This window comes from Heteronotia binoei, chromosome 5 (assembly GCF_032191835.1).
Source record: "Heteronotia binoei isolate CCM8104 ecotype False Entrance Well chromosome 5, APGP_CSIRO_Hbin_v1, whole genome shotgun sequence".
Classification (NCBI taxonomy): Eukaryota; Metazoa; Chordata; class Lepidosauria; order Squamata; family Gekkonidae; genus Heteronotia; species Heteronotia binoei.
This window is the reverse complement of record NC_083227.1, coordinates 13,057,632-13,080,538: the sequence shown is the minus strand read 5'-3', so window position 1 is coordinate 13,080,538 and position 22,907 is coordinate 13,057,632. Positions and strand designations below refer to the sequence as shown.

Below are 22,907 nucleotides of genomic sequence, written 5' to 3'. Positions count from 1 at the left end.
CTCAGAATGAAGAAAGTAAGGATTGACTTTGCCAGCTGAAGTAGATTCAAGATCCACTTCTGTCTCCTTTAGCACAGAAGATTCCGTAAAAGGGAGGAATCTCATAAATGCTCAGCATGTGGGAGGAGGTTGAAGCAGAGATCCCTTCCAACTCTATGTTTCTGTGATCCAACTTTCGTGTTCCTAAGAGAATCCAAAGGGTAAAACTTTCTTGTAGCTTATTCCGATGAGTGCTGGAGGTTCAGAATGATTAAAGGTTTGGAACACTTTCTCTATGAAGAAAGGTTGAAACGCTTGGGGCTCTTTAGCTTGAAGAAACGTCGACTGTGGGGTGACATGTAAGAGGTTTACAAGATTATGCATGGGATGGAGAAAGTAGAGAAAGAAGTACTTTTCTCCCTTTCTCACAATACAAGAACTCGTGGGCATTTGATGAAATTGCTGAGCAGTCAGGTTAAAACGGATAAAAGGAGGTACTTCTTCACCCAAAGGGTGATTAACATGTGGATTCACTGCCACAGGAGGTGGTGGCGGCTACAGGCATAACCAGCTTCAAGAGGAGGTTAGATAAAAATATGGAGCAGAGGTCCATCAGTGGCTATTAGCCACAGTGTGTGTGTGTATATAATTTTTTATGTCTACTGTGTGACATACAGTTGGTCTGATCCTACATGGCTTCTCTTATGTTCTTATCTTCTTATCAGAAAACAGTTTCACAAAGAAACCTTTTAGTGGTTGCCTTCCTATGTGAAACTTATTACTTAAGGTTATCTGCTACTATAACTTTGTCTTTTTTTAAAAAATATATATGAATTTAATTAAAAACAACTACACAACAACATCCACAGTGAGAAAGTTAAAACTATTACAGAATTAAACTTACCATTATTTTATACAAATCTTAATTATTATATTATGGACTAAATTTGAAATAGCTATGATTACTAAAAGAAATATAGAGAATCTTCATTATTTAAAAGTTTTTCCAGAACTACAGTATGCCACAGAAGCCGCCCTGAGCCACTCGTGGGAAGGGCGGGATATAAATTCTAAATAAATAAAATAAATAAATAAAGTGAGTACACCCCCTCACATTTTGTAAACATTTATGGTAAGTATATCTTTTCATGTGGCAACACTGAAGAAATCACACTTGGCTACAATATAAAGTAGTGAGTCTACAGCTTGTATAACAGTGTAAATGTGCTGTCCTCTCAAAATTGCGCAACACACAGCCATTAATGTCTAAACTGCTGGCAACAAAAGTGAGTACACCCCTAAGTGATAATGTCCAAATGGGGCCCAAAGTCTCAATATTTTGTGTGGCCACCATTATTCTCCAGCACTGCCTTAACCTTCTTGGGTATAGAGTTCATCAGAGCTTCACAGGTTGCCACTGGAGTCCTCTTCCACTCCTCCATGATGACGTCACATAGCTGGTGGATGTTAGAGACCTTGCACACCTCCACCTTTCATTTCAGGATGCCCCGCAGATGCTCAATAGGGTTTAGGTCTGAAGACATGCTTGGCCAGTCCATCATCTTTACCCTCAGATTCTTTAGCAAGGCAGTGGTCGTTTTGGAGGTGTGTTTGGGGTCGTTATCATGTTGGAATACGGCCCTGTGGCCCAGTCTCCAAAGGGAGGGGATCATGCTCTGTTTCAGTATATCACAGTACATGTTGGCATTCATGGTTCCCTCAATGAACTGTAGCTCCCCAGTGCCGACAGCACTCATGCAGCCCCAGACCATGACATTCCCACCACACTTGACTGTAAGCAAGACACGCTTGTCTTTGTACTCCTCACCTGGTTGCTGCCATCACGCTTGACACCATCTGAACAAATAAGCTTATCTTGGTCTCATCGGACCACAGGACATGGTTCCAGAAATCCATGTGCTTAGTCTGCTTGTCCGCAGCAAACCATTTGCGGGCTTCCTTGTGCATCATCTTTAGAAGAGGCTTCCTTCTGGGACGACAGCCTTGCAGACCAATTTGATGCCGCGTGTGGCGTATGGTCTGAGCACTGACAGGCTGACCCCCCCACCCCTTCAACCTCTGTAGCAATGCTGGCAGCACTCATACGTCTGTTTCCCAAAGCCAACCCCTGGATATGATGCTGAGCATGGGCACTCAACTTCTTTGGTTGACCATGGCGAGGCCTGTTCTGAGTGGAACCTGACCTATTAAACCGCTGTATGGTCTTGGCCGTGTTGCAGCTCAGTTTCAGGGTCTTGGCAATCTTCTTATAGCCTAGGCCATGTTTATGTAGAGCAAGAATTCGTTTTTTCAGATCCTCAGAGAGTTTATTGCCGTGAGGTGCCATGTGGAACTTTCAGTGACCAGTATGAGGGAGTGAGAGCGATAACCTGCTCCCCCTTCACACCTGATACCTTGTACCACTAATGAGTCACATGACACCAGGGAGGGAAAACGGCTACTTGGGCCCCATTTGGACATTATCACTTAGGGGTGTACTCACTTTTTGGAGTTTTTTGGGGGGGTTGGTGGGGTCAGATTATCCAAAGTGCGTGCTCACCTATGTGCATCGGGGATCGCGTTGAGGAAGAAACTACATTTATAGAAGCATTTGGAGCAGGAGCTCACAGGAGTGGAATTCTGGAACCTCTAAATTTTATTGTGCTCTTCAGGGGTGGAATTCTAGCAGGAGCTCCTTTGCATATTAGGCCACACACCCCTGATGTAGCCAATCCTCCAAGAGCTTACAGTAGGCCCTGTAAGAAGAGCCCTGTAAGCTCTTGGAGGATTGGCTACCAGGGGTGTGTGGCCTAATATGCAAAGGAGCTCCTGCTAGAATTCCACTCCTGGTGCTTTTTCCTTCTTACCCACCCCCCAAATACTTGCTTTTGGGCTCCATTGTTCAAACCCCCCTGTGAGAATTTTGCTGAACTCCAAGATTTGACAAACTTTCTAATATTTCCCCCCACAAAAAAGGAAAAATAAAACATATATAGCAGAGAGATGGAAATAGTCATTATGCCACTGTGGCCGCATATGAGAAAGCAATTGAAAAAGTATGAGGGGAGTAAGGTTTCATTATGACAATCAGGCCTTGGATTCAGTGGGAGCTCACAGCTCCTGAACCTTTCTGAGAGTTCTACCTCCTCCTCCATTGAGTAGTATGTGCAGCTGCATAACAACCCTGGATGAGCTCCCCCACCTATTTTTCTACAAAATGACCCCTGATGACAATGATAATTCCAGAAGTGTTTTAAGGTAGATGCTAAGCTGATATAATTTAATACACCTTCCAGTGATGTCAGGGGGTATGTGGTATACGCAAATGTGTTATGTTATTGATCTCCGTTACCTCTTTTTCTACAAAATGACTACTGTATAGAGGAATAATACCACCTGAGTTCACTGTCCCACAACCCCCCACCCCGAGTCCATGGCACCCCTCCGTCTTCAGGAAAGACAAACTGTACCTCAGTCCCCAGGACTGCCGGAACCACAAGGGGAAAGATGAGGAACCTGTCATGAACTGCAGAATCTCCACACTCTCAACCCCATCAGTTCCCTCTGACACATTTGCTTTCTAAAATTTTTATCTGGGGGGAGGGCTTCACAAATGGCTGAAAAAGAGCATTCAACTCTCACTCCCTGTGGCCATTTCGATCCTTGTGGTTTTTGAAGACTTGGGGAGGGAGGGATCTGCTAAGTCTAAACATATAGATATTTGGTTTGTTTGGCTCCTTCAGCCCTATCCTTGACGGAAAGGCTGTCGTCACTTGACCTCACAGATAATAAATTACGTTTGGGCAAAGTTCATACTGCCAACTTATGAGAGGGAGAGTCAAACTTGTCCCGTTCCTGATGGCTACACTTTTTCCTGTAGACCAGAGTTTCCCAAACTTCCCCCCCTCCCCGTGGCCCAGTTATTTTTAAACTGCTCCTTCCTGGTCCACTAAAATTTGGGGGTGGAGCCAGGTGACTTTGGGTTTGGAGCTGGGAGACAGGAAATGATGTCTTGCCACCTGGTGGGGATACTGCAAAGGTGGATGATTTGCCTGTCAGGTGTTTAAATGGGGAGGGGAACCTAGGAGCTGCCTTTGCCATCTCCCCACGATCTGGTATGGAGAGGTCCCGGCTTCTCTTATGTTCTTATGTCCGTGATCCGGGGCCAGGTCGCAACCCTGCATATGGGAAATGCTAGTATAGACTGTAGAAAGACTGCTTGTGCTTTGTTCTGGACTTCATACCAGCAACTTTCGGTGATTCTGAGTGGGTTGGCACAATATTCCAGTTGGCACTCTGTCTTAAGCATTTGGTTTCTCTTTGTATTGTATGCTATGCATTAAGGTTTCTGAAGTCCAATAAACAGTTTTGGATTGACACAACTGTCTTTTCTCTATCAAAGATTTCAGGTTTTCACGGCTAGTAACATCATTAGGGTTTGTAGAATCTTTCAGGCTCAAGTGCCGTGTTCTACTGGAGAAAGATTTTCTTCCAGACGTTTCGTTCTCAGCTGCGGAGAACATCCTCAGTGGCGTTGCAGCCGGAGCAGGCACTCTGACCTCCTTGGCTGCTGTGCATTGAGTGAGGCCAGGGCTGCTGGAGAGCTGCTATTTCTAGGCTGGAGGGGGTGTGGTGAAAGGGCAATAGGTTTGTGGATGTGCCCATTGCTTGGTGGGGCTTCCTGGAAGGGTAGTGATAAGGAAACTGGCTGTTGAATGTGACCATTGTTCTGTGTTAATTGCTGGGAGGGTTGGAAGGGGTGTGAAGAAAAGGAAGATGGTTGTTGACTGTGCTGATTGTTCTGTGGAATGTACTAGTTGTTCTGTGAATTTCTGCAATTTATAGTCTGTAGGGTGTTTTGCAGAGCTGGAAACCAAGATTGGTGGATGGAAATGCCTTCTTCCTTTCTGTTAAAGTTGTGCTGGTGTTTGTAAATCTCAATAGCTTCTCTGTTCAGGCGGGTATGATAATGTGAGGCCGTAGAAAGGACTTCAGTTCTTTCAAAGTGGATGACGTGGTCTCCTTCTTGAAGTGTATGTTCAGCTACAGCTGATTTTTCTGGCTGAAACAAGCGACAGTGTCTTTTGTGTTCGTTCTCCGCAGCCGAGAACGAAACATCTGGAAGAAAAACTTTCTCCAGTAGAACACGGCACTTGAGCCCGAAAGATTCTACAAACCCTAATGTCTTTTCTCTGTCCCAAGGAAAAGCTTCGGTCCCCATCCAAAACAGATTCATTTAATGATTATTGGAAATGTTTTTATCTTGCTTTTTCACCTAATCAGGGTCCTTATGGAAGCAAAAGGCATTTATATTAAAGACTTTTTTAAAACTCTAAAAACAAAAACAAAAAAAACTCCAGCCAGCCCATTTGGACTCTGGCAGGGTCTAGTCCCAGGATATGTTCCTGGGTTCAGGAATTCCCCAACACAAACACAGCCTCCAGAATGTTTCTAATCTTTCTATAGCAAAACAATAGGCCTTATCACGTAACGTAACCGGATATGGTACAAGCCCCTGAGATTCTACCGCTGAAATGGCACTTAATTGGCTTTATTTTAATTCCGACATACCCATCCTCTTCTTTTCTGGGATTTTCCAGTGTCCTGGCTGAAAGAAGATGCCTTTATGAGACGCCACAAGTTTCAGTTTCCCAAACAACGAAGTCCAAAATAAAAGCAGAACTGTTCTATCCAAGAGGGCCCTAGCTAGAAGAGAAGATGGGTTCCTTACTCCCCTGTATTGTTTAGTTCATCATTATTGCTCTCATGTTGTTGTTTTAACATTTTATTGAATTACGTTTACTCTGTTGGCTGCTTTGAGCAGATCTCCAGAGAGGTTAATTTTTAAAAAATACATAAATAAATATGCCTCATTATTATGGTTTTTGGCAATACTATGCTTGTTTTTACTCGATGCACTTTTCCAAGCTCTATTTCAGAATCTGAATCTCCCCCCACCCCCCACAATAAACTTGGGTCTCTATTGTATTGCCCTTGTTTTCTTAGTCCTAGTGTCAGGGCCGACTCTGGCTACAGGGAGAGAGACAGGGAGCGTGTGTTTTATTGGCTCATTATGCCAGAGCTCTCCTGGGTGCAACTGGGTTTGCCTCCCCTATTTCTCTGTATTCATGCCTTCATGATCCAGTCTTTCTCAGTGGAAAAGCAATATGAACTATGTAGATAAGGAATAACAACAAGCCTGTGAGGTGGATTAGGCTGAGAGTGTGTGCAGACCAAGTTCACCCCGCACATTTCCTTTGTTGAATGGGGGGTTTTAACCAAAGCTTCCCATAAAAGTAGGCTGATACTGACCATTATACATTGCTGTTTCTGAATTTTTGTCCAGCCGCATAAGAATTGTAGTTATTTCGTCCAACTAAATTTAGTGAATGAGCTGCACAGGGTACATAAATGGCAAACTGATTTGCTTCCAAAAGTTTTTGCTGCATGCCATTGTAACCTCCAGATATGTTGGCAGCATTGTTGTATGACTGCCCTCTGCATTTAGCATAATCCAATTTACAATCATCACATAAGTACTTCAACACCTGCTGTGCCATAGCTTCACCACTGTGGTTTCGTAATTCCAAAAATGTGATAAATCGTTCAACTGGCTGGCCATCTTGCAAGTATCTGAGCACCATGCTCAGTTGGTCAGCATGGGAAAGATCAGGCATTGAGTCGTACCCAGAAGCATTAATTTCGTCAGTTATGACGGAGTGCACTTTCTTTGCCATTAATTCAAAGAGTTCCTCACGTATCGTTTTGGACAGGTACGAAGGGTTGCCTTTTCCAGCATTGCCATACTGTGATATGTGAGCAGCCAAGAATGGGTCAAACCGACTTATCAATTCGAGCAGCTCCAAATAATTCCCATTATTGAGAGACCCAAATTTTTCCACTTTTCCTCGGCATGCCAATCTTCATTCAGCCAGTGTGCAAATGACTGCTACAATACGCCAAAGCACATTCTCCCAGTAATTGTAGCCCTCTTCGATTTGTTTTTTCCAGTGACTGTGCCAAGCCTAAGCCTTGTTTTCGAGTTAAATATGTCAGCATGGCATTTTGGCGAGTTGCACTTTTTTCATGGTTGTCAATTACAGCAGTATTAGGGTTTGTGGAATCTTTCGGGCTCAAGTGCCGTGTTCTACTGGAGAAAGTTTTCCTTCCAGACGTTTCGTTCTCAGCTGCGGAGAACATCCTCAGTGGCGTTGCAGCCGGAGCAGGCGCTCTGACCTTCTTGGCTGCTGTGCATTGAGCAAAGAAGGTCAGAGCGCCTGCTCCGGCTGCAACGCCACTGAGGATGTTCTCCGCAGCTGAGAACGAAACTTCTGGAAAGAAAACTTTCTCCAGTAGAACATGGCACTTGAGCCCGAAAGATTCTGCAAACCCTAATGATGTTACCAGCCGTGAAAACCTGAAATCTTTCATTACAGCAGTGTTTCGCCCGTCACTGAATCCCTCATTTCTAGCAAAACGCGTCGACCCTTTGGGCGCAGATAGTTTACAAACAAAACAGTAAACTGATCCTTTTGAAGGAGAGTACAGCAGCCATTCTCTCTTGTAGTGTCCACCACTGGCTTTTATTAAAAAAAAAATCTTCTGTGAACAGTATCTCTTTGGGTTCCCACTGATGAAATTGCGATACAATTTGTCAAATGGCCCATGGTGGTGCTGACATTCCACAAGCAAGCCAATAAGTCACATCATCCCACAACCCTGGGCCCTTAGCTTTGTGCATTTCATCCTTGGTCAGTTCTCTAAACTCCTTGGACAGTTCAAAAGCATTTACACATCTTGTTGTGGGTGTAAGTCCAGATTGTGGCACTTCATCATGTGCAACGCCATCATGGAAATCTGGCATTGCACCAACACTGCCTGTTTCTGATGAAGGAGATAGATTTGATTCGCTTCCTGTCTCTGAAGTCTGACACTGGTTTCGATCCGGATCATCTTTCTCTGCCGTTTGTAAGAAGAAATTTGTCAGCTTTCCTGTCTTGGCTACAACAGACAGATTCTTTTGCTCATTAGGAGAGCCAGTTTGGTGTAGTGGTTAAGTGCACGGACTCTTATCTGGGAGAACCGGGTTTGATTCCTCACTCCTCCACTTGCACCTGCTAGCATGGCCTTGGGTCAGCCATAGCTCTGGCAAAGGTTGTCCTTGAAAGGGCAGCTGCTGTGAGAGCCCTCTCCAGCCCCACCCTGTGTCTGTTGTGGGGGAGGAAGAGAAAGGATTGTAGGCTGCTCTGAGCCTCTGTCCTTGAAAGGGCAGCTGCTGTGAGAGCCCTCTCCAGCCCCACCCACCTCACCGGGTGTCTGTTGTGGGGGAGGAAGGGAAAGGAGACTGTAGGCCGCTCTGAGCCTCTGTCCTTGAAAGGGCAGCTGCTGTGAGAGCCCTCTCAGCCCCACCCACCTCACAGGGTGTCTGTTGTGGGGGAGGAAGGTAAAGGAGATTGTGAGCCGCTCTGAGACTCTTCGGAGTGGAGGGCGAGATATAAATCCAATATCTTCTTCTTCTTCTTCCTGATCTTACCTTTGTTCCCTGGGCTCCCATTTCTGGCTGAGTAGACAAGAGTTACCAGACCTCCAATGTCCCTCCTGAGGAGGGTGTGTGTGTATTGGAATGGACCCCTTTCAATGCCCCCCCCCCCCCCCCTGGGTTGCCTTCTTAAGGATTTACCAGACAGATCTCTTTTCAACATCCCTCCTATGCTGGGGGAAGAGTTATTGCCACTTTCTCTGAGACTCTAACTCAGAATCTAACTCAGTCCCAATTCTGGTCCTCTGTCCCTCATCTTGGAAGGATGACACATGTCATGAGCCCTGACAAGGAGGAGCTGGAAGGGTTAACAGACCTGGAAGAGTTGCCAGCCAGTTCCTCAGCTGAACAAACAGCAGCTGGCCCATCAATCACTCTCCAGGCACCAGTGTAAGCTGTTGACGATCAATCTCTCCTCCTCCCATCTCAAGAGTTCGAAGCAGGCTCCGGAAAGAACTTTCAGAGTGAAGACACGAGGCACGCCGATGCTTCAGATCTCTCAGCCCTGAGTTCTAGCAGAGTCACTGCCACCCAGGGAGCAGGCTGATTGAGACTCCCATATAGCTCCCACCCAGGACCTGGTAACCTTGTGGAAGCAATAAGTCTATTCTCTGGCTTGCATCCACGCTCCTTCCTGATCCTGACCTGCTTGGTTTCCTTGGCACCCTGACCATTTGGCTTTTGGACATTGACTTCTGATTCCGGTTTGTGATTCTGCATTGGTGACTTGGCTCCTGCTTGTCTTCCTGGACTTTGGACTCCTGCCTGCCTGCACCCTGAAAACGTGCCAACACACACACAGATGGGAGCAAGACCACGAGGCGGATAAACTACCCCACCATGGAGGTGCTTCCAGGTCAGGCGTAACACAATGGACAAGGGGGTCTTCAGTCAACAAGACCTAGCCTAGGCCATAGTCCATCTTCCTACCATTTTTAACACACTCACACAAGCACCCCACATCTTCGATGCCCCAAGCCCTCACCACATGCACCAGCCCTCTGTCCCAGCAGTGCAGTTCCCCTCAGTTCTTACCTGACCAAGGTCCAACTTCCCAGACCCCCAGTCAGGAATCCAAGAAGAAGAAGAAGATGAAGAAGATATTGGATTTATATCCCGCCCTCCACTCCGAAGAGTCTCAGCGCGGCTCACAATCTCCTTTACCTTCCTCCCCCACAACAGACACCCTGTGAAGTAGATGAAGATATTGGATTTATATCCCGCCCTCCACTCCGAAGAGTCTCAGAGCGGCTCACAATCTCCTTTACCTTCCTCCCTCTTAAATCACAAGGTGCCTTGCTGGGCCTTGATCCGCTGTCGTGGTCACCAAAACTGTGATAGGAGAGCCCCTCCCTAGAGGGAATCCCACCCCCCAAGTCTGACCCAAGCAATGGCAAAGACTCAGACAAAAGTGGTCAGGAAAGAAACAGCTTTATTTCCACTGCAGTGAAAAGGTCTCCAGCAATCAGGCCCAAAGACCTCTAAGGATAGCATTGCAAAAGCTTAAATACCTAATGGATTGGTACAATCAGGTAATAACCCAATCCATTAATTGATACCCTTGTTCTGACATGTCTGAATCAATGCCCCTCAGCTGATTTCCCCATGGAAGTTAGACAGTCACTGAGCAGACATCTAATAAAAAACAGATGCAAAGACACCCAAATGCAGCGTGCAAGTTACTCAGAAATACAATATGTATAATACGTTCCATGCAAACCACCAGACTCATATCAAGATATCAAAATTTCATGAAATTGTAACAATCAATACAAATATTCCAGCATGTCCATCTATACACAATAATGAACGATGTCCAACTATGATTAAGTCTCTGGGATGCTAATTTCTGACATCAAATCCAAGAAAGAAAACTTCAAAGGAAGCTCTAAACTCCGCACTATGATCCTACGGCTGCCAGTTTTCCATCCGTTCCAAGGATTCTTCTTCAAGAATCTATCGCTGTGAGTGATGTTGTCCGTCATTCAACAAAGTCCACCGTTCTTAAAGAAATCCGTTGCTGACTGCAGCTTTCCTGAATAAAATACTTTGTATGTTGCAGAATCTCATTAGGTATTCATTCCTTCATTAACCAGAATAAGCGTTCTCCTTCTTGGATTCGGATTCTACGTTTTAAGGCATTCCTGTAACTTCTACACATGATACACAAATGTTATATTCTCCTGAAATTCTTCACCAAAAAGAATAGTTGGAACTTGCTAACTGCTCCGCCCCGACCTCCCTCAATGCCTGGCTCGACACTCCTGTCTCCTAATTCCTCTGGCGGGCTCAGATCTGTTAGACAAATTCTGGTCATTAATCTGCAGTTACCCGAGAGAAAGCCACACCGTATTCTGATCGTGTCCACTGGGAGCACCACTCTGTGCCATTGCCAAAAGATTCTAGTCACAAGCAACCAGGCCTTATTTTGGGCAGGAGCTCACAGGAGCACAGCTCCAGAACCTCTACATTTTATTCTGCTCTTTCTTTCTTAACAACCCCCCACCCCCATACTTGCTTCTGGGCGCCACTGTTCAACTCCCCCTGTGAGAATTTTGCTGAACTCCAAGATTTGACAAACTTTCTAATATTTCCCCCCCACACACACAAAAAAGGGAAAATAACCAAAACATATAAAGCAGACAGATGGAAAGCTTCCTCATGCCCCTGTGACCACATAGGAGAAAGTCATTTTTAAAAAGTATGATGGGAGTAAGGTTTTATTATGACAATTCTAAGTCAAGAAGCATTTTAGGGTAGATGCTGAGCTGATATAATTTAGTACACCTCCCAGTGATGTCAGGGGTGTGGGGCATATGCAAAGGCGTTATGCAAATGAGTTGTTCTAATGAGCTCTGGCACTTCTTTTTCTACGAAATGACCCTTACGAGAGCCAGTTTGGTGTAGTGGTTAAGTGTGCAGACTCTTATCTGGGAGAACCGGGTTTGATTCCCCACTCCTCCACTTGCACCTGCTGGAATGGCCTTGGGTCAGTCATAGCTCTGGCAGAGGTTGAGAGACAATTTGGTGTAGTGGTTAAGTGTGCGGACTCTTATCTGGGAGAACCGGGTTTGAATCCCCACTCCTCCGCTTGCAGCTGCTGGAATGGCCTTGGGTCAGCCATGGCTCTCACAGACCTGACCTTGAAAGGGCAGCTTCTGGGAGAGCTCTCTCAGCCCCACCCACCTCACAGGGTGTCTGTTGTGGGGGAGGAAGATCACAGAGATTGTGAGCCACTCTGAGATTCAGAGTGAAGGGTGGGGTACAGTGTCCCCTCTGAATTAGCGTGAGCTAGCTCACAGATTTTTAGCCTCCAGCTCACACATTTTTGTCTTAGCTCAGGAAGGATGACCCCAACGCACACTCATTGATGCAGTAGCTCACAACTTTCATGCCAGTAGCTCACAAAGTAGAATTTTTGCTCACAAGACTGCAACTTAAGAGGGAACATTGGTGGGGTATGAATCCAATATCATCATCTTCTACTACTGCTGCTCTGCCCCTAACCTCCCTCACTGCTTTCTCTGGTGGGCTCAGGCCTGTGAGATGAATTTTGGCCACATGTGCAGCTACATGAGAGAAAGCCACACCATCTCCTGACTCTGTCCACCAGCACACCTCTGTTCCATCCCCAGAGGATTCTAGTCACAAGCAACAAAGACTCAATGCACAGCAGCCAAGAAGGTCAAAGCGCCTGCTCCGGCTGCAACGTCACTGAGGATGTTCTCCACAGCTGAGAACGAAACGTCTGGAAGGAAAACTTTCCCCAGTAGAACACGGCACTTGAGCCCGAAAGATTCTACAAACCCTAATGATGTTACCAGCCGTGAAAACCTGAAATCTTTGATAACAAAGATTCCCTTCGTGGTCTTTCAGAAACCTCCTCGGAATACCAACAGTCAAGGACTCAAACTTTGTCCTGCTGCTTCAGACCAGCACAGAAAAGAGAGAGGGAAGTATGAGAAGGGGCAGTGTTGTAGGGTCTTTCAGGAAACAGAAATATGAAATAGCGTGGAACAGAGAAATGAGATACATCCCGCAAGTCCCTATGGGTTCCCACTAGTAAAGAAACAAATACAGAAGTCCTGACATTTCTGCACCTTTCAAATAAATCTCATAGAGGAAGCCTTCCCCCGCTCCATCCCAAAGATTAAATCCCTACAACTACCTTGCAAGGTATGTTAACTGGAAAAGGTGTCTGGCTAAAGGAAACCCAAAGACCTTCCAGGCCCACTGGGAAGATGAACCCAATCCACACAGTTGACCCAGCACCTCTGGCTCTTGAATTTAACTGACCTATGTCACAAATGGGCCAAACTAGGTAGAGTTCAATCATGGGGATCAGTCATGAACCCAATTGCAAGTCTCAAACATCTAGATGGAGGTAAAGAAAGAAGTACTTTTCTCCCTTTCTCATAGTACGAGAACTCGTGGGCATTCAATGAAATTGCTGAGCAGTTGGGTTAAAACGGATAAAAGGAAGTACTTCTTCATCCAAAGGGTGATTAACATGTGGAATTCACTGCCACAGGAGGTGGTGGTGGCTACAGAGAAGGGCGACAAAGATGGTGAGGGGTCTGGAGACCAAGTCCTATGAGGAAAGGTTGAAGGAGCTGCGGGTGTTTAGCCTGGAGAGGAGGCGGCTGAGAGGTGATATGATCACCATCTTCAAGGACTTGAAGGGCTGTCATCTAGAGGATGGTGTGGAATTGTTTTCTGTGGCCCTGGAAGGTAGGAGCAGAACCAATGCATTGAAATTAAATCAAAAGAGTTTCCAGCTCAACATTAGGAAGAATTTCCTGACCGATAGAGCGATTCCTCAGTGGAACAGGCTTCCTCGGGAGGTGGTGGGTTCTCCTTCCTTGGAGGTTTTTAAACAGAGGCTAGATGGCCATCTGACAGCAATGAAGATCCTGTGAATTTAGGGGGAAGTGTTTGTGAGTTTCCTGCATTGTGCAGGGGATTGGATTAGATGACCCTAGAGGTCCCTTCCAACTCTGTGATTCTATGATTCTACAAGCATAGCCAGTTTCAATAATAATAATAATAAATTTATTTTTATATCCCGCCCTCCCCTGCCAAGGCAGGCTCAGGGCGGCTCACAGGACATGGTATATACCATGATTACACTAAAATACATTCGTTACTATAAAAGACAGTTAAAATATAGTTAAATTACATTCATAAAGTAAGTTAAACAAAACAGTTAAAACCATTATAGTTTCAAGAGGGGAATGGAAAGCATATGGAGCAGAGGCCCATCAGTGGCTATTAGCCACAGCATATTGTTGGAACTCTCTGTCTGGGGCACTGATGCTCTGTATTCTTGGTGCTAATTTGTTTTTTTTTTGGGGGGGGGGCAACAGTGGGAGGGCTTCTAGTGTCCTGGCCCCACAGGTGGACCTCCTGGTGGCACTTGCTTTTTTGGCCACTGTGTGACACAGAGTGTTGGACTGGATGGGCCACTGGCCTGATCCAACATGGCTTCTCTTATGTTCTTATATGACACAGAGTGTTGGACTGGAGGGGCCACTGGCCTGATCCTACATGGCTTCTCTTATGTTCTTATGTGACACAGAGTGTTGGACTGGATGGGCCATTGGCCTGATCCAGCACGGCTTCTCTTATGTTCTTATGTGACTCAGAGTGTTGGACTGGATGGGCCACTGGCCTGATCCAACATGGCTTCTCTTATGTTCTTATCTGCAAGAGGATTTTTCAGAGCCTTATACACAACTGAAAAACGTCACACTAACCTTGCACATATTTAATGAAGCCCCTCATTTAAAAAACCCACGAAGCTCAGAAAACACAAACTGTGATTTTCCTGATGGGGCAGGATGCAAATCCAAATTCAATTAAATAATAATCTCTTCGATTAGCTACAACCCTTGCTTCGCTGAGAAACATTTAATCTAGGATTGCCCTCTGCTTGGACCTAGATATTTTTTTCCTCTTAAGGACTGTTAGCAACCCTGATGCAGATACCTTTCCAAATTAAGCAACACAGAATGTGAGATGGAAATACAATTTTCTCATGCTCCATAAAGACACTATTTCCAAGGAGGAATCCAAGGTCTGATCAGAAGAGTCACAAGCTGGAGATAAGCATTGGCCCAAGGGCTAGTCCAGGTCATTTCTGGCTGATGGAGTTTTGGGTGGGGGTGGGGAGTTAAGAATAAGCGGAGGGAATCTTAGATCTTCCTGATTCGTTCTGGGACAGGCGAGGGGTGGGTGGACAATGTTCCCTCTAAGCTGCAGAGCTTTGGGAGCAAAAATTCTACTTTGTGAGTAGCATTAAAGTTGTAAGCTACTGGCATAAATTATTGTGCTCTGGGGCCATCCTTCCTTAGCGAAGACAAAAGTGTGTGAGCTGGAGGCTAAAAATCTGTGAGCTAGCTCACGCTAACTCAGCTTAGAGGGAGCACTGATGGGGAGCATAACCAGATTTCGGGAATGCATGTCCCAAAATGTTCAGCATCAACTTCTTGGATACCGAAAAATTTCAACAATTGTGGATGTTGTTATTGTTAGGAGTGAGGGGTCCGACCACTAAGAACTTACTGAGTTGTAGAATTAAGGAATAGAACTTTTCCCCTTTTAACCCAAATTAATCCTACTGCCAGAACACTCTGGGCTTCAAATGGGTGAGACTTCCAGAAGCTCACAGCAGGCTGGACTGGGGAGGGATTAGGGTTCAGCAATGCTTCTCTAGAACTGCTTGTCAGATTAAAATGTTGTGAATTATGAATGCTAGCTGATCACACTAGGTTTATGCTGTGGGATCAGTTATCTTTGTCTTTTTCTTCACAGGATTTGAGAAAGGAAAAGTTTTTCCCTAGTTTTGTAGATGTCAAAAGGAGTTATTCTGGCAGATAACTTGACATAGGGAGTTTCACATAGGAAAAGGGAAAAGGAAAGGTCCCCTGTTTCCGACTCTGGGGTGACGTTGCTTTCACAACATTTTCACAGCAGACTTTTTACGGGGTGGTTTGCCATTGCCTTCCCCAGTCATCTACACTTTCCCCCCAGCAAACTGGGCACTCATTTTACTGACCTCGGAAGGATGGAAAGCTGAGTCAACCTTGGGCCGGCTACCTGAATCCAGCTTCCGCTGGAATCGAACTCCGGTCGTGAGCAGAGAGTTCAGACCACAGTACTACAGTACTGCCACTTTACCACTCTGCGCCACGGGGCCGCTTTCACATAGGAAGACAACCACTAAAAAGGCCCATCTTTGTGAAAATACTTTCTGATGCTTTCTGAACCTGCAGAACCTTGGGTGTTCTGAACCTTGGGTGTTCAAGAACAACTTCATTAGAATCAGCTATAGGAAACTTTTACCCTTGCATGGATTCTCTGAGGAACATGAAAGTCAGATTTGTGCCTCAAGCTCTTGCCCCAAGCTGAGCATTTATGAGGTTCCTCCCTTGTGTGGAATCCTTGGTGATAAAATGGAAGCTGATCTTGGATCTACTTCAGCTGGCAAAGCCCATCCTTCCTTTCTTCCTTCTGGGATCTATCTGAGGGCTTCAAAGATGGCTAAAGCTCCTTCTACAGTCTGAGTATATTTAACATTTCTTCCTGGTTAAGGTAACATTTTGGTGTACAAGAGTTTCTATTACTTTGATGATTTATGTGGTCTGTGGTAGTCTTCTAGCTGTGAAATAAGAGCCAAGCTCTTTTCATGGGCTAAGCGGTGACATGGGTTCTCCTGTAAATTTTTCGATATTTTCAAAAAGTTGTACACCCAAGTCAATCTCTTTCCACACTCTGAGCACTGAACAGGTTTCCCCACCTGTATGGGTTCTTTGGTGGTATTGAAGAAGCCGCTCTGACTTAATCTTTCCCCACACTCTGAGAATTCATAAGGTTTGTCTTCTGTGTGGGTTTTTTGGTGCTTTTGAATACTGCCACTGTGACTGCATCTCTTCCCACACTCTGAGCATTCAAAACATTTCTCCCCTTATGGGTTCTTTCATGCACTCGAAGATTACTACTCTGTCTGAATCTCTTTCCACACTCTAAGCATTCAAACGGTTTCTCCCCTGTATGGGTTCTTTTATGGTCTTGAAGATGGCAACTTTGACCAAATCTCTTTCCACACTCTGAGCATTCAAACGGTTTCTCCCCTGTGTGAGTTCTTTTATGCTTCCGAAGAATGCCACTGTGAATGAATCTCTTCCCACACTCTGAGCATTCAAAAGGTTTCTCCCCTGTATGGGTTCTTTTATGATATCGAAGACCGTGACTATGGCTGAATTTTTTCCCACACTCTGAGCATTCAAAGGGCTTCTCTCCGGTGTGGGTTCTTCTGTGGTCTTGGAGATAGCTACTCTGACTAAATCTCTTTCCACACTCTGAGCACTCAAAAGGTTTCTCCCCTGAATGAGTTCCTTTATGCTTTTGAAGACTGCCACTTCGACTGAATCTCTTCCCACACTCTAAACATTCAAAGGGTTTCTCCCCTGTGTTGGTTCTTTGATGATATTGAAGATAGCTACTCATGCTGAATTTTTTTCCACACTCTGAGAACTGAAACAGTTTCTCTCCTGTGTGGGTTCTTTGATGATATTTTAGATAGCGGCTTGTAGTATATCTCTTTCCACACTCTGAGCATTCAAAAGGTTTCTCCCCGGTGTGGCTTCTTTGATGCCTTTGAAGACTGGAATTAATATTGAATCTCTTTCCACATTCTGAGCATTCAAAAGGTTTGTCCCCTGTGTGGGTTCTTTGATGATACTGAAGATGGCTACGTGTACTGAATCTCTTCCTGCACTCTGAGCATTCAAAAGGTTTGTCCCCTGTGTGGTTTCTTTGATGCACTTTAAGATTCCTATGTGTACTGAATCTCTTCCCACACTCTGAGCATTCAAACAGTTTCTCCCTTGTGTAAGTTCTTTTATGATTTTGAAGATGGCTACTCTGACTGAATCTCATTTCACTCTCTGAATGTTCAAAAATTTTGTCCCCTGTGTGGGTTTTTTTATGCTTTTGGAGACTGTAGCGTTGACTGAATCTCTTCCCACACTCTGAGCATTCAAAAGGTTTCTCCCCTGTATGGGTTCTTTTATGGTTTTTAAGATGGCCACTCCGACCAAATCTCTTTCCACATTCTGAGCATTCAAAAGTTTTCTCCCCTGTGTGGGTTCTTTTATGCACTTTAAGACTGCTACTATGAGTCAATCTCTTTCCACACTCTGAACACTGAAAAGGTTTCTCCCCTGTGTGGGTTCTTTTATGATATTGAAGACTGTTACTATAACTGAATTTCTTCCCACACTGTGAGCATTCAAATGGTTTCTCCCCTGTGTGGATTCTTTTGTGCACTTGAAGACTGCCATTCTGAGTGAATTTCTTTCCACACTCTGAGCATTCAAAAGGTTTTTCTCCTCTTTGTATTCTTCGGTTCCCAAAAAGCTGTGATCTATATTTGAAGTGCTTTCCAAACTGAATGGATTTACTCATCTTCATAACATTGTGTTTTGGAAAACGTACATTATGCTTTCTTCCATCTCTCTTCTCAACAAAATGGCTGTCTTTCTTTCTCTTAAGGCTGCCTTGATTCCAGATGCTGCCTTTCAAGTCATTATTATCTTCATCTGGCAATTCTGGATGAAGTTCCTCACCTTCCTCATTCCTCTGACCATCAGCTGCTAGAATAATGAGAGAGATCAGATTAGCACACCTCTCCCCATATGTCCCCCAGAGAGCACTTCGTTCAGGGTCCCAACATCTCCTTAAGATCCCCGGACCGAAAGAAGCTCGACTGTCTACCACTGGAGCCAGAGTGTTCTCAGTAATAGCTCCTGCCCTGTGGAATGCCTTACCTGATAACATCAGGGCCCCACGGTACCTGCTGCAGTTCCGCAGTGCCTGTAAAACCGAGTTATTTAAACTTGCTAAATGTTCTTAGCCAGTACATCACAGTTTTTTTTTCCTGAACAGGAGGAGGCAGCCAGGCCTAGTTAAGTCATGCCAGTCAGGTGGCATCAAGTCACTCAGAGGGTGCTGCCAGGCCTAGAGTAGGAAACGTCCAGGAAGAGGCTGAAGATATCCTGGTATCACAATTGAACTCCAGACAACAGATCTCTTTCCCCATGGAGAAAATAACTTCTTTGGAGGGTGGACTCTAGGGCATTCTATTTAGCTGGGGCCTTTCCCCTCCCCAAAGTCTGGCTTCTGTAGACTCCACCACAAAATCTCCAGGACCTTCCCTGGAACTGGCAGCCCTAGCCAAAACTGGTCCAAATGAGTTCTCCCTCACAAGCCAAAATAGGTCTGGAAAGGGCCTCCTCCCCCAGCCTTTTACTAACAAGCTTGACTGTAAGGCTGCCAGGTCCAACTCAGAAAATACCTGGGGACTTTGTTGGTGGAGCTGAAAGACTTCCCCATCCCCCCAAAAAATACAGCAATGCCATTCCCCTATACTCACCAGAACTTCTGAATGTAACTATCTGCTGTATTTCAACCAACTTATTGAGACTAACAGGAAAACAAAAGCAGAGCAGCTCCAAACAAACAGAGGGGCTCTGCTCAATTCCCTTCTTTTTACACACTCAGCAGGAAGGCCCAGGAGCTTTCTGTTAAGGTTTCTGTGGCTGTTTCCATCCTCCTCCTGCCCTCAGCCAATGGAATACAACATACCTTGATTGATGGTTTGACAGGCCAAAGGTTAATACACCACAGCCCCAACAAATAAGGGTGCTCCATTTTGCCGCCACAAAATGGCTTTTATATGTATAGGATGTCATGACCTGATAAATAGTTTGTATGGTATAATTTCTTTAATAATCATATAAAGTGTGAACAAACCGAACTATTCAGTGAATACTTTTATAAGGTTTACAAAAAACCACAGGAAATATTTACACTGCAATCAAGCCAGAACTGTATAGAAACAATTCACTATAAAGAACAAGCCACTGTGTGGGAAGCATTCAAACACCTGCTGTAGCTTGTTCCAGAAAGGCCAAGAATGGATAAATCACTGTGGGCTGCAGAACCAGACAGATGTCTTCAGAACTGTTCTCTCAAGAGCAGTTTCTGTCAGAGCTCTCTCAGTCCCGCCTGCCTCACAGAGTGTCTGTTGCAGGGAGAAGAAGTGCAGGAGAATGTAAACCGCTCAGAGGCTCTGACTGAAAGGTGGGATGTAATCCAATCTCCATCTCCTTCTCCTTCCTTTGAGTCATATTGCACTCTGCACTCTAAGATATTGGCAGCTGACAGTTTTTTAACAAGTACCTTTTAATAAGTATTTTTCAGATCCTTCCTGGGGCACCTCAAAATACTGACAGCCATCTGTCAAAAAGTCTTATGCTTACTGTAAGATACCGACAGCTAATTGTCAGAACGTTTACCATCTAGACTTACAGCTCAATGCATTTTTAAGTTAGTGAGGGCTAACTGTTAAAAAGAAGTTCGATACGTTTTACTGCATGGTTCACTTAAGATACAGTTGCAAACAATTAATTAATCAGTTAAGCTTGCATTGCCAACAGACCTCTTCGGTTCATTGTAATGAGGCAGCTTGACAATGTTTTGCAAAAACGTTTGAAATTGGGTCTTTGAGAGCTTGGACTCCTTCTAAATTTTGATAAGAGTGTATTTAGAGGACCTTCTTATTGTGGTAAGTGTGATGAATAGATGGCTTTTAAAGAGAACCATTCATACTCTGTGCTCCAAGAATTTCAGGGCTTATTATAATGTATTCTCATATAATTGTAGCTGGCTGGCCAGGCCCGTAGCCACAGGGAGGGCAGGGGGGGCATGCCCCCCTCACCCAACCCTCCCTCAGACCTTTGTGGCCCCTCCTTTCCCCAGCCCCCACTCTCTGCTGCCACTTTTGTCCCCGCGGCTCAGGTGGCCCCACCTCCCTCTGTGCGAAACCTCCTCCTCCCTCCCACCCACTTACTCACCCACCAACCGGGCAAAAGAGTAAAGAGCGGGCTCCTGGGGCTCTTGCAAGGCGCCCCCCCCATCACATGATCGGCCGAAAAGTTGCTCCGAAGCCGGCTTTCCAAAGCGATCAGCTCTTTACTCTTTCGCCCGGTTGGTGGGTGAGTAGGTGGGTGGGAGGGGGAGGTTTCGCGCGGAGGGGGATGGGGCCGCCACCGCCGTGGGGACAGAAATGGCGGTGGAGAGAGTGGGGGCCGCCGGGGGGGGCCCTCCATCCAAAAATTTTTCCCCGTGGCCCCCCCCATAAACGAAATTTTCTGGCTATTGGCCTGTCGTTGGCTATTGCGTTTTGAATAGAAACTTCTTCTTGGACTTCCAGCATGACTTCCTGGTGGAGCCTGTGATCTATCCACCCTTGGTCTTTCCGGAACGAGCTACAGGAGCTGTTGGTATGCTTCCCATGCGACAGCTTGAGTCACTGATTTATTGTGGTTATTTTTTAGTGAACTACACAATCTTGACTTGATGGCAATGAGTATATTTGCCATGATTTTATGTAAACCTTACGAAAGCGTTCCTAAGGATTCATGTTCAAACCTTATTTGATTACTAAAGGAAATAGAAATTATAACACGACGTACTTTTCAGGCAACGACATATAGGCTGCGATCACACACACACTCAATAATGCACTTTCAATCCACTTGGGGAGGGACGGTGGCTCAGTGGTAGAGCATCTGCTTGGGAAGCAGAAGGTCCCAGGTTCAATCCCTGGCATCTCCAAAAAAGGGTCCAGGCAAATAGGTGTGAAAAGCCTCAGCTTGAGACCCTGGAGAGCCGCTGCCAGTCTGAGAAGACAATACTGACTTTGATGGACCAAAGGTCTGATTCAGTATAAGGCAGCTTCATATGTTCATATGTTCACTTTCCAACTGGATTTTGCCAGTTCACACCATAAAATCCAGCGGGAAAGTGCACTGGAAGTAGATTGAAAGTGCATTATTTAGTGTGTGTGATCAGAATCATATAGTATTTTTTAGGACACTTTTCTTGGCTAAGGTGATGACCACAACACTGGCTTCAGTTATCTCAAGGCGAGTAATGGGACAGGAGTCAAAAGACTATATTCTTGTTCAATATTCTTGTTCATCACAATAGCACAAATTTGGAGCTTTGGCAAAAGATTCTTACCCAGAGAGGTCACGTTTCCATAGTTCTCCAGCATGACTTCCCGGTAGAGAGCTCTTTGGTCTGGATCCAGCAGGGCCCACTCTGCCATGGTGAAATTTACAGCCACCTCCTCAAAGGAAAATGGACACTGGAAGAAAAAGCAGATTCCCTCATCAGCAATCATACCAGGCAGAGATTAAGAACAAAAGAACATAAGAGAAGCCATGTCGGATCAGGCCAATGGCCCATCCAGTCCAACACTCTGAGTCACATAAGAATATAAGAGAAGCCATGTTGGATCAGGCCAATGGCCCATCCAGTCCAACATTCTGTGTCACAGAAGAACATAAGAGAAGCCCTGTTGGATCAGACTAATGGCCCATCCAGTCCAACACTCTGTGTCACATAAGAACATAAGAGAAGCCATGTTGGATCAGGCCAATGGCCCATCCAGTCCAACACTCTGTGTCACCTAAAAACATAAGAGAAGCCCTGTTGGATCAGGCCAGTGGCCCTTCAGTCCAACACTGTGTGTCACCTAAGAACATAAGAGAAGCCCTGTTGGATCAGGCCAGTTGCCCATCCAGTCCAACACTCTGTGTCACCTATGAACATAAGAGAAGCCCTGTTGGATCAGGCCAGTGGCCCTTCAGTCCAACACTCTGTGTCACAGAAGAACATAAGAGAAGCCATGTTGGATCAGGCCAATGGCCCATCCAGTCCAACACTCTGTGTCACACAGTGACCAAAAAGCCAAGTGCCACCAGGAGGTCCACCAGTGGGGCCAGGACACTAGAAGCCCTCCCACAACACAGCCACGTCCTCGAAGGAAACTGAACGCTGAAAGGAAGAGCAGATACTCTCATCAGCAATCATACCAGGCAGAGATTGCAAACTGGAAGGCAGTAGTCTGGAAGGGTACAAGATGTATGTCATGGCATGGGTTGGAAAGGGAGTGCCTTTCAGAGCCTCTCCCGCTCAGCCATCTTGTAGAAACTGCATGAATAATCATCTCTGATAAGGTGGGGGGGGGGGGTACCAGTGCTGTCCCTGCTCAAATGCTTTACCTGGACTGGAGGCACAGCAGCTGTTTCCACACCTCTAAAAAGTTGATGGCTCAACAACATTTCTCCACTGCCTGTAAGTGAGAAAAAAGGAGGAAGGAAGGGTGGGTCTTTGCCACGACTTTCTATTCCATTTGCTTGTTTGTTCCCTGCACCGCGCACCTACTTCCCAGGGGTGTGAAACCTCGTTCTGTGTGAACTCAACACCTTTTTTTTTAAGCATTTCTTACTAAATTCCAGAAGAGGCAGAACAGAAG

At 45.5% G+C, this 22,907-nt stretch overlaps 2 protein-coding genes and 1 long non-coding RNA gene across 3 annotated transcripts in view; 1 reads left to right on the top strand and 2 right to left on the bottom strand.

Moving 5' to 3' along the window:
* LOC132571717 (endothelial zinc finger protein induced by tumor necrosis factor alpha-like) overlaps positions 1-5,591 on the top strand; it is a 52,381-nt gene extending 46,790 nt beyond the window's left edge. Inside the window, exon 8 of the mRNA XM_060238512.1 lies at positions 5,580-5,591. Within this exon, the coding sequence (XP_060094495.1) occupies positions 5,580-5,591 (12 nt within the window). The remainder of the gene's footprint in view (positions 1-5,579) is intronic.
* A 10,766-nt stretch (positions 5,592-16,357) lies between these two features.
* Positions 16,358-18,108, bottom strand: LOC132571716 (oocyte zinc finger protein XlCOF6-like). The gene has a single exon (XM_060238511.1). The coding sequence runs from the start codon at positions 17,990-17,992 to the stop codon at positions 16,358-16,360; it is 1,635 nt and encodes a 544-aa protein (XP_060094494.1). The 5' UTR covers positions 17,993-18,108.
* A 3,499-nt stretch (positions 18,109-21,607) lies between these two features.
* LOC132571141 (uncharacterized) lies at positions 21,608-22,688 on the bottom strand. Its single transcript, XR_009555378.1, has 2 exons — positions 22,654-22,688; positions 21,608-21,734 (listed from the first exon to the last, which is right to left on the bottom strand). It is a non-coding gene; the product is annotated as an uncharacterized LOC132571141 (long non-coding RNA).
* Between the last annotated feature and the right edge of the window lie 219 nt (positions 22,689-22,907).

What these genes read in the sequence shown, in the direction of transcription:
- LOC132571716 (XM_060238511.1), bottom strand. Translation starts at nt 17,992, where the DNA reads ATGAAGATGAGTAAATCCATTCAGTTTGGAAAGCACTTCAAATATAGA.